Here is a 15,364-nt window from a genome sequence, read left to right on the forward strand (position 1 = left end):
GTGTCCACTAGGTGGAGCCACACTTCTGCATTCTTGGGTTCCAAAGAATTAACTACTTTTTTTTTTTTTTTGGAAGAGCGTGAATCTAACTTATACATGAGGGATTGAGAAGTTTCACTCATCCATTCATTCATTCAATGTTTACTCAACACCCACTCTGTGCCACGCATGGGGATCCAACACTAAACGTGGTACCTAGGAGCTGTAATTATCATCCTGCAACAACTTTGCTTCTGTGATGAATCGCACAGCCATGAAACAAGTACACCATCCCATCCTTAACAAGGTCTGAGAAGTCATCTTCCATTTATTTCTCAAGTATTTATTTGGCGTGTACTCTCTGCCAGGCCCTGGGCATGCCAAGATGTATAAGACCGTCTAGTGGAGAAGACAAACGTATGACCAGTGTCCACTCAGCCTGACCTACATGGTGACTGACGCCTGCTGAAGCCTGGCTGTAGAATTCCAGGAACCATGCTCAGATCCTCCTTTCTCCTCTGCCATCACGAAGGGAGAGATCGCCCTTCCTCTGCTTCTCGTGAACAGTGTGGTCCATTTTTCGGTCCACTCAGAAATCTCTGTGAGTGCCACATAGGTGGGTATCATGCTGCTGATAAAGACACACCCAAGACTGCGTATAAAGAGAGAGGTTTAATAGACTCACACGGGGCTGGGGAGGCCTCACAATCACGGCACAAGGTGAAAGGCATGTCTTACAGAGCAGCGGGCAAGGGCAAAAATGAGAATGAAGAGAAAGGGGTTTCCCCTTATAAAACTATCAGATCTCATGAGACTTATTCACTATGATGGAACAGCATGGGGCAACCACCCCCATGATTCAATTATCTCCCACCGGGTCCCTCCCACAGCACATGGGAATTATGGGAACTACGATTCAATGAGATTTGGGTGGGGACACAGAGCCAAACCAAATCAGGTGGGGTTTGAGATGGCAGGGATGTGATTGACCTCATTATATCCAGGGCTGTGGTAAAGGTCTTGACTTTTCCCTAGGCGCACATTTCTGTCTTTCCTTCCAAAAGAGGCTGCGTGGGGACAGAAGGGACCACACAGGACTGAAGCTGAGACAGCCAGGCTCCGTCCCCGATCTTGACACGTACACGATGTGTGTGTGGTCTTAGATCAGTCACCTCCTTCTTCTCATTAGTCTTCCCAGCTGTGGTAGATTAAACGTGGGCACAAATTACTGACAGGTCTTCCCACCAGAAGATGGCATCTTTCTCCACTTCCCTCGACCCCACACCCAGGCAACACTCTTGTCCAAGTCACTGCCATCTGCCCCTTGATTACTGCAATGACCTCCTCATAGTTCTCCCCACATTCACTCAGCCCACCCACCACCCCCACCCCTGCAGGACACACACGGGAGCTGAAATGACCTGAAACCTAAGTTGGGTGGTGTCATTTACCATCCTACACCGCTCCCCACAGCCCCATACCTCCCTAACCACCCACAGCAACACTGCATCATCTGGCTCCCTGCCACCCATCTGCCCTCTCTCTTCCTCATTCACACTGCTCTAGCATCACCTCTGGGACTGTGACCCTGGTACCACACAGCTGGTCATCTGGAGACAGACTGGAGCAGAAAACCAAGGTAGAACTTGAGTTGGAAAGCTTATAGGGTTGAAGTTTCACTTGAACACTGAAGGGTTACGCAGACGCTAGAGGGTGCAGAAAACTACTCCTTAAGTCTGTGGAAAGGAGCTTTCTGACAGGTGGTGATGGTGATGGCATCAAGGAGGAGGAAATGCTGTTTCTGGGAAGGGTAGATAGTCAAACCTCAGCTACCACCCAGCAACTGGACAGTGAACAGGATGAAGCAGTCACCCATCAGGCTGTCACAGCCACATTTGCTTGGATGTCTTATTTAACTTTCCCTTGACCATAAACCTCTGATCCTACGCTAGAGCACAAAGTCCTGGGGTGAAGGGAAGGGCTGTGTCATGTTCATTTTGGTAGCTCCCTGTCTCCCAAACTGTCCTGCATAAAGATAGCAAAGAAAACAATCGCTGCATGTCACGAGTGGAAGTGCTTCTCGCCAGCCCACTCCTCGCAGCGGCACCCCAAGTTCCCTCCAGAGAATTCTTGCTGCCACACTCTGTTCCCTGCATGGCTAATTGTCTCCCTGGCTCCAGGGCTGGGCATGTGGCTCAGGCTTTGCTAAAAGCATCACCTTCTCCACAGTGACTAGTGACTAGTGATCATTCCAGAACCGAAGAGGCAAATGAGACACGGAGAAGTAGAGGGAAAGGTAAGTCCTTTTTCTGCTGAAGTTGCAGGTAGTGAAGAGGAGACAAGCCTGAAGCTGCTGACGGCTTAAAGTTAAGTCAACAGATTGGAAGACAGAGACAAAAATGGGAGAGAGGTCCAATCCTGATGACAGTGGTTTCAGCCCCGAGACCCAGCTATGTCTGACATTATTTATGTTAGTAGGTTCTTGAGCTATCCAAGTATGTAAATTCTGTTTCTTGCCTAAGGCAACTGGAGTTGGTTAGCGGTCACTCGCATTCAATAGAGTCCTGAAAGATGAAGGAGTGAATGAATGAACTGATGAGCAACTCTACCAGAAAACTTGTGCCGCGTGACAGACAGGATCCTATCTCAGGAGTCAAGGTACTGTCTTGCCATTACTAACTATATAACACAGGGCAAGTTTCCTGATATCTTTTTTTTGTTTGTTTTTTTGAGACGCGGTCTTGCTCTATTATCCAGGCTGGAGCGCAGTGGCACGATCACGGCTCACTGTAACCCCTGCCTCCGCAGTTGAAGTGATTCTCCTGCCTCAGCTTCCCGAGAAGCTGGGACTACAAGCACGCGCCACCACACCCGGCTAATTTTTGTATTTTTAGTAGAGATGGGTTTCACTGGCCAGGCTGGTCTCGTACTCCTGACCTCAGGAGTTCCACCCACCTTGACCTCCTAAAGTACTGGGATTACAGGCATGGGCCACCACGCCTAGCCTTCCTAATGTCTTTAAACTTCAGTTTAGAAGTCTAATATTATTCATTTATTCAATGAATATTTACTGGCATTTGCTGTGCCAGGCACTCTGCCAGGTGTTGCAAATACTGTGGTAACAAGACCCTCATGGCTCTCGTCCTTGTGAAAATGCAAATTAACTTGAGTTCTAGAAAAATCAAGTTCCATTTTGTACTCCTGATTTTGTGACTGCCTAATCTATTCATGGTGTATGACTCCAGCACTTGGTAACTGGTAGCTATTATTTCTCCCACTCCTTATCAGCTAGAGGAGGAGCAAGAAAGAGAGCCTCGTGCAAGGCGTAGGAGGGTACCGTAGGCTTCATTTCCTTCCCAGCACCAAAGGCCATGTAGAAAAAATGTTTATGAGCCTAAGTACAGATGACACTGAGCTGAGGGTGTAACAAAAGCCTGACATGGCCCAGAGTTCAATCCTCTGGGGCCTTTAACTGAGAATAGCCAACATGCCACAGACAACATTTTTTCTGGCCTCTGGCAAAGAGACTTTTCTGAGTTAAATATGTTCATTAGTTCCCAACAATCAGGCTTAGAAACAGGGCTACTTAAGCTCAATCTCTTTCAATTCTCATTATAAGGAACTAATAATACCTGCTGCCCTGGGATTTTCGTTTTTAAAGGGAATTCACAGCTTGGGCTGAAGTGGCAGAATGTCAGAAATACGTCCTGTAAAAGAGGCTGAGCTTAGCAGGCCCAAAATAACTGGAGTCCTAGCCTACCTTCTATTATTTAATTTTTTCACTCATTTGACAAATATTAATATTTATCAAGAGCCCACGCTGCAGCAGACACCGTGCTGGGTGTGACAGCAAACCCGAGGGGACTGGGCATCATGGAGCAGAAGCTGGCCCATAAGAGGGTGGCCCACGTGGGGAAAAGACCTAGGGTCAAATACTCAAACCTAAGCCCATTCCTGTCTACCAGGTGAGCCCACATAAGCCTCACCAGGACTTCATAAATCAGCTCTGCTAATAAATCAGTTCATACAGCACAGTTCTCACCTGCTTGTTATTATTGCTGCATTTAAAAGATGACCTCAAAACTTAGTGATTTAGTACTTACTACGCCTAAATTATACTCTTAAAAATGGCCAAGTTCAAGGCTGCAGTGAGTTACGATCATGCTACTGCACTCCAGCTTGGATGACAGAGTTGTAACCAGGCACCCCATTTTTTTTAAGAGAATGAGTTATTTTTTTAAATTTCGTTATTTTCTCTTTTCTCCTTTTCCCCTGTTCCCCACCTCCTACTTAGCTCTTTAGAAATGCAATTATCACCTTTTACCTTCTCTTCACCAGACACTCTCTACAGGGCAACCTTATCTAACTATGAGCTTAGATTCTCCGGAGTGGAAATCTCTCCCACCAGGAAGACTGCCTTGAGAGACGACAGTCAATTTACAACCAAGTTGTGTCTCCTACAAAACGCTGTCTCGCCTGGAGAGTATCAGGAGACAAGGGCCATTTTTACAACTTAGTTCTGCCCGCGAAGGTGCCAGTTCAACCATCTAGTAGATAAGGCACTGAAGCAAGTCACATAGGCCCCTACTGCCCCCTCCCATGCATGCCATTTATGCCACATCCGCCTTTAAAAGCCCTAGCTTTCTGCCCCAGAAGTGAAGCGGTACCCTTAAGGCAGGAAGCCTATACTTCTTCCCTTAAGCTAGCTTTGGAATAAAAAGTTACTTTTTTTTTTTTTTTTTTGATATGGGGTCTGCCTTCTTCACCGAGGCTGGAGTGCAATTGCGCCATCTCGGCTCACTGTAATCTCTGCCTCCTGGGTTCAAGGAATTCTCTAGCCTTAGCCTCCCAAGTAGCTGGGATTACAGGCACATGAGTTGGTGACAGAACTTGTAATTGTATCAGCTCCTGTATGCCTTAATCTCAGAGTGGGAAGGTATTTGGGGACTCTATAACTTCATCTTTAAAACAAAGTGTTGTGAGAACCAGGTAAAGTATTGGTTATAAAGATAAATGTGTTGCAAAAAGGTCCCCAAATGGAGCCCACAGGTGGACACCCCCACTTTGACAATGCGACTGGGGAAGACCATGTGTACAGTTTACCCTGGCCACTTTTCACCGTAGCAGCCACCTTCCTGTTCCTTTTGCTTGCCTCTCTCAAAGGTAGATGCATTGAGGGTAAATGACCAGGACAGGGCCACACAGCCATGAAAGAGATCAAAACCCAGAGTTTTTCTGGGATGCTAGTTTGAGACTTTCCATTCTATAGTCGTCTAGCCACTCACAAATTCTACCTGATGACCGATCTTAGCTGAGAAGCATGACATAGATACAAGGGAGTCACACTGCCTGGGTGACTATCCCAGCTACACCCCTTACTAGCAGTGTAATCTTGGGAAGGATCGCTGGTTTCCCTTGTGTAACATGGAAATAAGACCTCTCATAACGGGATAAGTAATCACGTGAATATACACAGCGCCTTCAATGTAACAAGCACTTCGTGTTTGCCAATATTAAATCACTACCGCATACTTAGTATATAATAGGTGTTAAATGTTTCAAGGTGAGAAAGTAACATTTAGGAATGTAATGAAATGTATGGTAGGATCTCCGTGAAAAAACAAATTAATTTTGGAGAAAGCTTTAAAAAAAAAAGCAAACTACAAACCTCTACCATTTGTCAGCTTGAAGTCTACAACAACTGCAAGCAAAATAAAGATTGGTGGGACTTTGCTTCTGACTGACCCCTACAGTCTCAAATATTTTCTTTGCTTTTACAACGCCCGCAGGCATCGTCACAGGCAGTCCTGAAAAGCCTTCTCTCGATACTCAACACAGCCCAGCCCACCCCACGTGGATTCCTCGCCCGGCCGCTTCCGCTTCCATTGTGTCCCCTCCCATTTTCCCTTCGGCGTCTCCATATGACGTCAGAAACGAGTGCCAACGCTGAACGAGCTAAAGTCGGCGCATGCGCTCTGAGGGCAGCGGCCCCGCGCAAAACCCGAGGCTTGCGGCTGCGGCACTGCGGTGGTCCCTCCCGCTAAGGTCGGTTTTCTAGCCTGACGTGCCCTTGAGCTGAGAACCATGAACCGCAGCCGCCAGGTGACGTGCGTGGCCTGGGTCCGCTGTGGCGTGGCCAAAGAGATGCCAGACAAGGTGAGGCCTGGTCGCTGGGAGATAAGGGGAGCGGCTTCTTTACGGCACGGCTGGTCTGCCCCGCTGGGGGAACGTGGACCCAGAACTCAGGGTGGTGGCTGGCGCAACTGGCTGGGGTGAGGCCGGCTTTGCCCGGATTGTCGCAACTAGAGCTGCAGCTCAAAGGGTCTGGTTCGCCTGAGCGTGGGGAGTCAGGGACCGCGCTTCCTCACTATCCCCACCCTCAAGCCCAGACCAATTCTCACGCACGTGGACTTCGCTGGTTGGAAAGCGGTGAGCTGCTGCTTTTGGTGGGAAATACCCCAAAAGGCTTTTTAGCAACACCACAGTTTCACTCGCACCCCAGTGCATCTTCAAGCAAAACTGGGAAAAGAGCATGAAAACTCCACTTTCCACTCCTGTGCTGGGTGTCTGAAGGAGTGAGGATGACTGCTGTAGAAAACTGGTGTGGAAACTAAGATGTCGTGAGACTGGGAGGTGAATTCGGAATTTTTTGCAGTAATCCAAGTGAGCTGTTGATGGTGGCAGTGAGGATGAGAGGTAATTGTAACACGTGAAAAACCTAAAGGCGTTGGAGACTTAAGACCGTAGCACAGGTGAAGATTACTTAAGTAATTTACTCATTGGATTCTAAGTGCTTTCTGTAGGCCAGGCATTGTTCAGGGTCCTGGGATAGACATGAACAAAACAGAAAAAGTCCCCGCTTTTATGTGACTGATATGTGCACATGTAGTATGTCAGTGGGAGTAAGTGCTCAAAGAGTACAGGGGTTGATTTGAATGTAATTGACTAAGATAATGATGATGGTGACAGGAGTGTGGCTTGGAGATGGAGTTAACAGGAAGGAGGGATTGGAGTAGTCCCAGTAGTTGTAAATTCCACCGGGGCATGGACTGTGTTTTATTTACCACTGTTTTCCAGGGTTGGTTGATGGTAAGCACTGTGTGTGTGTGTGTGTGTGTGTGTGTAGAATAGGAACAGAAAATTATTTCATATAAAAATTGTTGGAGGAAACCGTTATTAGAAAGAGACGTATAGCCTGTCAAGTACTTGAAGACAGTGATTTCCAGATGAATCTACACATTGAAAACACTTGGGGAGGTTCAAAAAATACTGATATTTATGTCCCACTCCCAAGTATTTGCGTTGTAATTAGTCTGGAGGGTACCCTAAAATTTTTAAGATTCCCAGACATGTTAGGGAATCAGTAAATTGAACAGCTTATAGGAAGAAGAGATTGAATTTATTTTATGAAATCCCAGAAAGAAAAACTTGGACCAACTAAGAGATGTTGGACAAGCCATTTGTGGTGGCTCGTGCCTGTGATCCCAGTCACTCAGGAGGCTGAAGTGAGAGGATCACATGAGCCCAGGAGTTCACGGCTGCAGGGAGCTATTACTGCCTGTGCCACATCTCTTAAAAATTAAAAGAAACTGGGCAACTAAGTAGCTTTTAATTAAACAACCTTTAATTTCTAGAGCTATCCCACAATAGAATTCTTAAGGGGATTTTCATATTACTAGAGGCATTGTAGTGGAAACTAGGTGATTGATTTATTTATCAGTCATTACGCATCACTATCACGGGCCAGGCACTGAACTATACAATGACAAGCCAGTTTCTGTCTTCAAAGAGTTTACAGTTCCGTTTTAATAGGGATTTTTTTTTTTTTTTTTTGGTAGAGTCTTGCTCTATAACCCAGGCTGCAGTGCCGTGGCGCAATCATGGTTTATTACAGCTTCAACCTCCTGGGCTCAAAGCAGTCCGACTGCCTCTGTCTGTTGAGGTGACTACAGTGCGTACCACCATGCCTGGCTAATTTTTTAATTTTTTTATAGAGATGGGGGTTTCCCAGTGTTGCCCAGGCTGGTCTCAAACTCCTGGGCTCAAGGAATCCTCCCACCTCAGCCTCCCAAAGTGCTGGGATTACAGGTGTGAGCCACTGCAGCCAGCTGTGATCGGGGTGTTTTTAAAAGGTACTGGAGCATTGATTAGGTGAGGGAACTCCAGTTTTGAAGTAGAGAGAGTGACGTCAGCTTTGAATTTGGTAATACTAGGATAAAGGATGTTCAGGTGGGAAGTTTTATAGGCAGTTGGAGAAGTGGAACTGGAATATCAAATTAGAGGAAGAAAGTTTGGAGTAATCCGTTCAGAGGTGGTAGTTTTAGTCTTGAGAATGAATGAACTTTGCAAGGACATGAGCCAGATAAGTGACTGTGTGGCAGTTATAATAGGCAAAAGAACAGAGGACTAATGCAAGGGTGGTTTGTTAAGCAATGTCCACAGGGAAGAGAGGGAGTCAGGGAAGAGAGCCCTACACGGAGTCAGAGATAGCTGGAAGAAAACCAAATGGGTACCACAGAACCACTTTAACAAAATCAGTCTTGGGGTTTTAAGACTGAGTGAGAGGTAGAGTAGAATGAGCATGATTTTTGAAGTTTCAGATGGGGAGGGATCTTAATTGTAAGGATCTAAAACATCTATATTTTTTAATGTAGTGTATGGATTGATGTTTGATTCTTGATTACATTGCGTGATGTTACATTTTACATTCGTTTGCAAACTACTTTTTAATTCAAAGAATTCTAATGATTTCCTTACATATATTGTAATGAAATGTTTGCTCTCTCACAGGTAGAGCTGAATAAAGAAGAAGTAAAACGACTCATTGCTGAGGCAAAGGAGAAGTTGCAGTAAGTTTAGGACCAGATGAAATCTACACCTTAAATCATGATGACGAGGTGGTGTTGTTATTGGAAGGTACCACTTGGGTAATTCTCTTTTATGTGTGTGTGCTGACAGAGAAGAAGGTGGCAGTGATGAAGAGGAGACAGGCAGTCCTTCAGAAGATGGCATGCAGAGTGCACGCACCCAAGCACGCCCAAGAGAGCCCCTGGAGGATGGTGACGCGGAGGATGACAGGACCCTCAATGATGATGAGCTGGCTGAGTACGACTTGGATAAATACGATGAGGAAGGTGACCCAGGTTAGAGTTTATCCCCTTCTGGTTTGTAATTATAAGCTCAGTGTGTTGGGTCATGTTTGTGGTGTTCCAAAGCTTTACTTTGAGATTTTATTGTTCCTGACATCAGTAAGATAATCTGGTTAAAGACTTGGGCAGAGGGCATGATTCCTAAACTAGTTTAGAGGATAAGCTCTAACCCACCAATCTAAGATATACATCTAGGATCTAAAAAAAAAAACAAAGTACTGTGTATTTTATTGCATCTATCAGGTTTAATAATCTGTAACCCGCTTGTGAGTTCCTTTATGCAATTGTGCTGTGGTGTGCTTGAACTGATATCCATATACCTTTTCCTCAACTGCAGTCAGTTTTCTCAGAATACAGAAGATCCCCCTTATCCACGGTTTTGCTTTCTTTGGTTTCAGTTAGCCACAGTCAACTGCGGTCTGAAAATGAGTAAGTAAAGTACAGTATTTTGAGAGAGATGACTTCCACATAACTTTTATTACAGTATAACTATTTGATTCCTAGGTAAGTATAGGAAAAGACAATGTATATAAGGTTTGATACTATCTGCAGTGTTAGACAACCATTGAGGGTCTTGGAATGTATCCCCCATAGATAAGGGGGGACTACTGTATGCATTGTGAGATGCTATTGTTGGAGATAATTAGAAAAAGGGGCTGGGTACGGTTGCTCATGCCTGTAATCCCAGCACTTTGGGAGGCCGAGGCAGCTGTATTACTTGAGGTCAGGAGTTCAAGACCAGCCTGGCCAATATGGCAAAACAGTGTCTCTACTAAAAATTAGCCAGGCGTGGTGGCAGGCCCCTGTAATCCCAGCTATTCAGGAGGCTTAGGCAGTAGAATTGCTTGAACCTGGGAGGTGGAAGTTGCAGTGAGCCGAGATTGTGTCACTGCACTCCAGCCTGGTTAACACAGTGAGAATCCATCTCAATAAGAAAAAATCATGAGTGGGAAGAGAAAAAGGAAATAGAGCAGAAGACAGATGATAAGCGGAAGTTTATAGAAAGCCTTGTGGGGGAATAAAGTGAGCTGCAATGACAACAATAGTGCTCTTCCGGGGAAAGTAAGTATAAAGATTAATGGGCCCGGTGCGGCGGCTCACGCCTGTAATCCCAGCAGTTTGGGAGGCCGAAGTGGGCAGATCACCTGAGGTCAGGTGTTTGAGACCACCAGCCTGGCCAACATGAGGTGAAACCCCATCTCTACTAAAAATACCAAAATTAGCTGGGTGTGGTGGCATGCACCTGTAATTCCAGCTAATTGACAAGCTGAGGCAGGAGAATCTCTTGAACTCAGGAGGTGGAGGCTGCAGTGAGCCGAGATCGAACCAGTGCATTCCAGCGTGGGCGACAGAGTGAGACCTTGTCTCAAAAAAAAAAAAAAAAAAAAAAAAAAAAAAAAAAAAAAAAAAAAAAAAGATAACTGGAAAAGGGGCTGACAAAAGCTGGATAAGCTCTCTGTTTCTTTTGGAATGTGCTACACTAGGTGGCACTAACCCCAAATCTTAAGAGTTTGAGAAACAGGCATTTGGCACACTGAGTAGGTGAAATAAGTTATTTAACTTGTAAATCCTAGTTAGTCTGCGGACCTGGGAGCTGAAGAGACTCTTGACAGCTAGAATCAGCTACTCCCAAGTTATAAAATGTAGATGATCTGAAACAGAAATTAACCCTTAGTACAAATGTTATCTGCGACAAAGTAGAATCACAATTACCTGTTAAATCACAGCTACCTGTTAAATTGATGGTTGAAATACTACATAAGAAAGTCATAGCAGAGCTGAGTATGGTGGCTCATGTCTGTAATCCCAGCTGCATGAGGCACTTAGGCAGCAGGATTGCCCGAGCCCAGGAGTTCAAGGCTGCAGTGAACTATGATCACGATACTGCACTCCATCCTGGACAACAGAGTGAGACTCCATGTCTAAATAATAAAAGTTTTAAAAAGTCTTACAGCAATTATAATTAGGCACTTAAAAATGACCGTATCTGTTAGGAGTATCATTGAAATGCTGAGTAAAAATAATATACTTTCAAGGATTCAATTTGAAAAACTCCAGAGATGGGGAGAGGGAGGGCTGAAAGTGATATTCAGAAAATAATGTTAATCGTTAAAGTGAGGTGATACAAGGTTCATGATGCCCTCTCTACTTATTTTCATTTTTCAAAAATTCTACAGCTGGGTGTGGTGGCTCACGCCTGTAATCCCAGTACTTTGGGAGGCCGAGACAGGCAGATCACGAGGTCAGGCGTTTGAGACCAGCCTGGCCAATATGGAGTGAAACCCTATCTCTACTAAAAATACAAAAATTAGCTGGGCATGGTGGAGGTGCCTGTGGTCCCAGTTACTTGGGAGGCTATCCGGGAGCAGAGGTTGCAGTGAGCCGAGATCTCACTACTGCTCGCCAGCCTGGGTGACAAAGCAAGACTCCATTCCAAAAAAAAAAGAAATTCTATAATACAAAGTTTTAAAATCAGACACGCACGGGTTGATGGTGAGCACTGTGGGGTATCGGGAAGAGCAGTGTGGTTGGAGTGCGTGAAGAATAGGACATGAGACATGGTCTGTGTTGGACACAGGACAATCAGTAAACAATGGACAGGCAATGAGAAATGAGGGAGTAGGTTCTGAGTGGAGGTGGGATTAACCAAAGTCAATCGGCAGACTTGGCCTGGATGCCTCAGGCGGGCATATTTGAGGACTGTAGATAACCTTGAGGAGGTAGACCTGAGCCAAGTAAGAGGAAAATTTTGTGGAATGTGACAAACTATAGGAAGCCTTTAGTGCCAGAGCAATGTTGAGCTTGGCCCAATGTGTGTGATGGGGAGAGGAAGAGCTTAGAAAAAGACCCAAAGGAGGGAAATGCTCGGTAAGTTGATCTGTATGAGTGAAACAGAGAAGGTGGGTGGGGAGTTGCTGTGAAGTCTGGAAGAAAGACTTATCAGGTCCCAGTAGACTTAGAAGACCAGGCTTAGCAATCTGTGTGTTCTGTGTGGGGGAAATCATTAAAGGTATTTGAGCATGGAACACATGATAATTGAACATGCCCTTAGGAAGTTAACTCAGGCAGCAGTGGAGAATAGGTTGGGAGATAGTGTGAATCTCTTTTTAGAGGAGCAGAAACTTAAATTAGGCCAGAAGCAAAGAGGGCCTGGCTTGGGGCACTAAGAATGAGGAGGAGGACAGGGAAGAAAGGGGTTACAGTGGTAGCTGGGAGTTTTGCATCATCCTGGTGGATGAACTTTCTTCCAGAATTGGTACCTCTAGTTTCCATCTTATTATCGCTAGTGTACTTCTTTTCCTTCAGACAAGAAGTAACCCTGATTTTTTTTTACTCCATCTATATTGAATTTTATTGTCACTTACCCATTTTTCCATCTAGATGTGTATTCCTCTTTTTTCCTCATTCCCTTGGCCATCTGTCCTATGGATTACTATTAACCTCATTTTTCTTTATCTGCATTACTTAGAAAGGAATCATTACCTCCATTTACACATAGCTCATGAAAGTGCTTAGTTTTGACCACTCTCTGGCTCTAAAGCCTTCATTCTTTTCACTGCATCTTTTCTATAGATACAATCCAGCAGAGGATAGTTTTTTCCATTTGACTCTGGGTTGTGGGCTCCAACCTTGTTAGGGACAGAGTGCTGTGAATTTACAGAGAAACAAAGAGCTAACCCAGCCTGGAGAGATGGCATTCAGAATCAGCTCTTTCTCAGGTAGCAGAAATTGCTTTCTCTGTTGCATATCAGATGTTTAAGACATCAGTCCTGCCTCCTTAAAGTGGCTTTCTCTAACAATTTAGTGTATCTTCCTTTTCCTGAGTTATCCTTTGTTACCCTTGTAGATGTGCCATAAAAGAATAATTTCATTTTCAAGTAAGTTAGTGGAAAAGGCATACAGTATTTCTTGTGCATATTTTTCATATGCTAATAAGGTCTATGGGCTATCAGCAGTTCTGAGAACATGTGCAGTAAAGCAACCTGGTTAATTTTTTGAAACACATCATTTCTCGATTGTTTTTACCAGGCAGTCCTTATTTATTGTGTTGATTTCATGTTTCAGGGTCATTTTACTTCCAGGTCCTCAAGAGTGCCTCTCTGTAGCACCTTCAGTCATGACTGCAAGGAGCCAGAGAATCTCAAGAGAGTTCTAATATTTTCGAAAAGGGTCTAATGCTCTGATGCAATTCTTTATATGAAGATTGTGAATTCCGAGACTATCTGAAATGCACTCCAAAAGTCAAATACAAATAGCTTTTAAATTCCTGCTGCTTCTTACGTACTTTTTTTCCCAATTCTGGATGATCCAGAATTAGTTATAGATGGTTGCATCTAAGTCCAAGAATGGATGTCACAGAAAAAATGTTTTTGTCAAGATGACTATTTTATTCATTTTAATTTATCAATTTTTCTTACAGATGCTGAGACTCTTGGTGAATCTCTCTTGGGTCTTACAGTCTACGGCAGTAATGATCAGGATCCTTACGTTACTCTGAAAGATACGGTAAATATTTACATCGTTTTTCTAATTATGCTCTTAAGTGTTTGAAAAACCTTACTGACTCTCTTGTTCTAGCCAATGACTTTTGTTTTCTCTCACCTAGGAACAATATGAACGTGAAGATTTCTTGATTAAGCCCAGTGATAATCTCATAGTTTGTGGCCGAGCTGAACAGGACCAGTGCAATTTAGAGGTGCATGGTAAGTGATAAATCCCTTACTACAAGATTTTCTAAGTGATGGTAAAATAATAAATGAAATAGTTACTATTTCATTTTTAGGTGCCAAATCCTATTGTATCTCATTTAAGTAAACTTTACACAGGTGGCCAATTTCTTGTTTATTGTTCTGGGGGCATGTATAGTCCAGTAGATACTTTGGTATCTGAATTTTTTATGGAAATAAGTCCCCTGGAAATTTTTCATAGGAGTGATTGCCTGAGCCCAGGAGTTTGAGACCAGCCTGGGCAACATAGTGAGACCGTCTCTACAAAAATTTTTTTAAATTACCTGGACCTGGTGGCACATGCCTGTAATCCCAGCTACTTGAGGACTAGGGAGGCTAAGGCGGGAGGATCACTTGAGCCCATGAGTTCTAGGCTGCAGTGAGCCTATGTTTGCTCCACTTTACTCTATCCTGGGTGACAAAGCCCATCTCGGTGAGAAGAAAAGAAAAATGTATAATTCTATTTCCTAGAGTTAATAACTTCTCACCTGGTTTTTTACTCCTAATTTTTTTTCTGGCCACTTTTTCTTTATGTGGATTATACCGGATGGACAGGTTTTTCTCATGTTTTTTAAATAGAGTTATTTCAGATATTTCCCCTTTGCAGAACATTTTATTTTCCTCATAATAATTCAACACAAAAGGCCGTATTTCTCTTTTGGAACCAAAATATCTTAGTTGTCTTTCCCACTTCAAGGAATATTTGTATCAAAGCCAGAAGTGAATGCTTTGCAGTAATCAGAAGCAGGCATGAAAATAGGAATTTTTAAATAATACTTTTAAATGTTGCTATTTTTGATTTAATAAACGTTGATTGAATGGCTTACCTCACTTGGGTATTTTTTTTTTTTTTTTTGAGACGGAGTTTCGCTCTTGTTACCCAGGCTGGAGTGCAATGGCGCGATCTCAGCTCACCGCAACCTCCGCCTCCTGGGTTCAGGCAATTCTCCTGCCTCAGCCTCCTGAGTAGCTGGGACTACAGGCACGCGCCACCATGCCCAGCTGAATTTTTGTATTTTTAGTAGAGACGGGGTTTCACCATGCTGACCAGGATGGTCTCGATCTCTTGACCTCGTGATCCACCCGCCTCGGCCTCCCAAAGTGCTGGGATTACAGGCGTGAGCCACCGCGCCCGGCCTCACTTGGGTATTTTTAATGTAAAATTTATTTTTTTATATGCTGAAAGTAGACTTCCACAATGTGTGGAGCACTCTCCCTACAGATTTTCCCTTTTGTTTTTTTGCCCCTTCCACTGTGCTCATATCCTCAGACAAGTCCATCCCTGCCCAGATACTCTCCTCCTCCAGCAGTCTTCAGATCATCTTGAAACTTTGAAGATTCAAAGAGATTATTAGGCTGATAAATCCTTTGTTATAGGAAACACAGTTGCACAGTTTGAAAAAAATAAAACCCTTAGGCTTAATGTTTATTGGCATCTTCTAGGTTGCTTCATCGCAGCTTCCATTGATTAACTTTTGGATTTCTGTAACTCTTCAGAATCTTTAAGGT

The 15,364-nt window shown here is 44.1% G+C and overlaps 1 protein-coding gene and 1 long non-coding RNA gene across 4 annotated transcripts in view; one reads left to right on the forward strand and one right to left on the reverse strand.

Moving 5' to 3' along the window:
* LOC108312890 overlaps positions 1-15,364 on the reverse strand; it is a 20,857-nt gene continuing 5,493 nt past the window's right edge. Inside the window, exons 1-3 of one of the 2 annotated variants that reach the window (XR_005202287.1) lie at positions 1,552-2,535; positions 1,122-1,177; positions 1-610 (exon numbers count right to left, since the gene is read on the reverse strand). This is a non-coding gene — a long non-coding RNA (uncharacterized LOC108312890). Of the gene's footprint in view, positions 611-1,121; positions 1,178-1,551; positions 2,536-15,364 lie in introns of those variants that run through there. The other variant, XR_001828832.2, reaches the window with a different exon arrangement.
* PWP1 (PWP1 homolog, endonuclein) overlaps positions 5,901-15,364 on the forward strand; it is a 23,747-nt gene continuing 14,283 nt past the window's right edge. The window contains exons 1-5 of one of the 2 annotated variants that reach the window (XM_017541049.2): positions 5,901-6,135; positions 8,770-8,828; positions 8,938-9,122; positions 13,549-13,634; positions 13,735-13,831. In XM_017541049.2, the coding sequence (XP_017396538.1) occupies positions 6,064-6,135; positions 8,770-8,828; positions 8,938-9,122; positions 13,549-13,634; positions 13,735-13,831 (499 nt within the window). In that variant the 5' untranslated portion in view covers positions 5,901-6,063. Of the gene's footprint in view, positions 6,136-6,218; positions 6,409-8,769; positions 8,829-8,937; positions 9,123-13,548; positions 13,635-13,734; positions 13,832-15,364 lie in introns of those variants that run through there. The other variant, XM_037743020.1, reaches the window with a different exon arrangement.

The sequence above is a fragment of the Cebus imitator genome, unplaced genomic scaffold (assembly GCF_001604975.1).
Source record: "Cebus imitator isolate Cc_AM_T3 unplaced genomic scaffold, Cebus_imitator-1.0 Scaffold8, whole genome shotgun sequence".
In the NCBI taxonomy this organism is placed as follows: Eukaryota; Metazoa; Chordata; class Mammalia; order Primates; family Cebidae; genus Cebus; species Cebus imitator.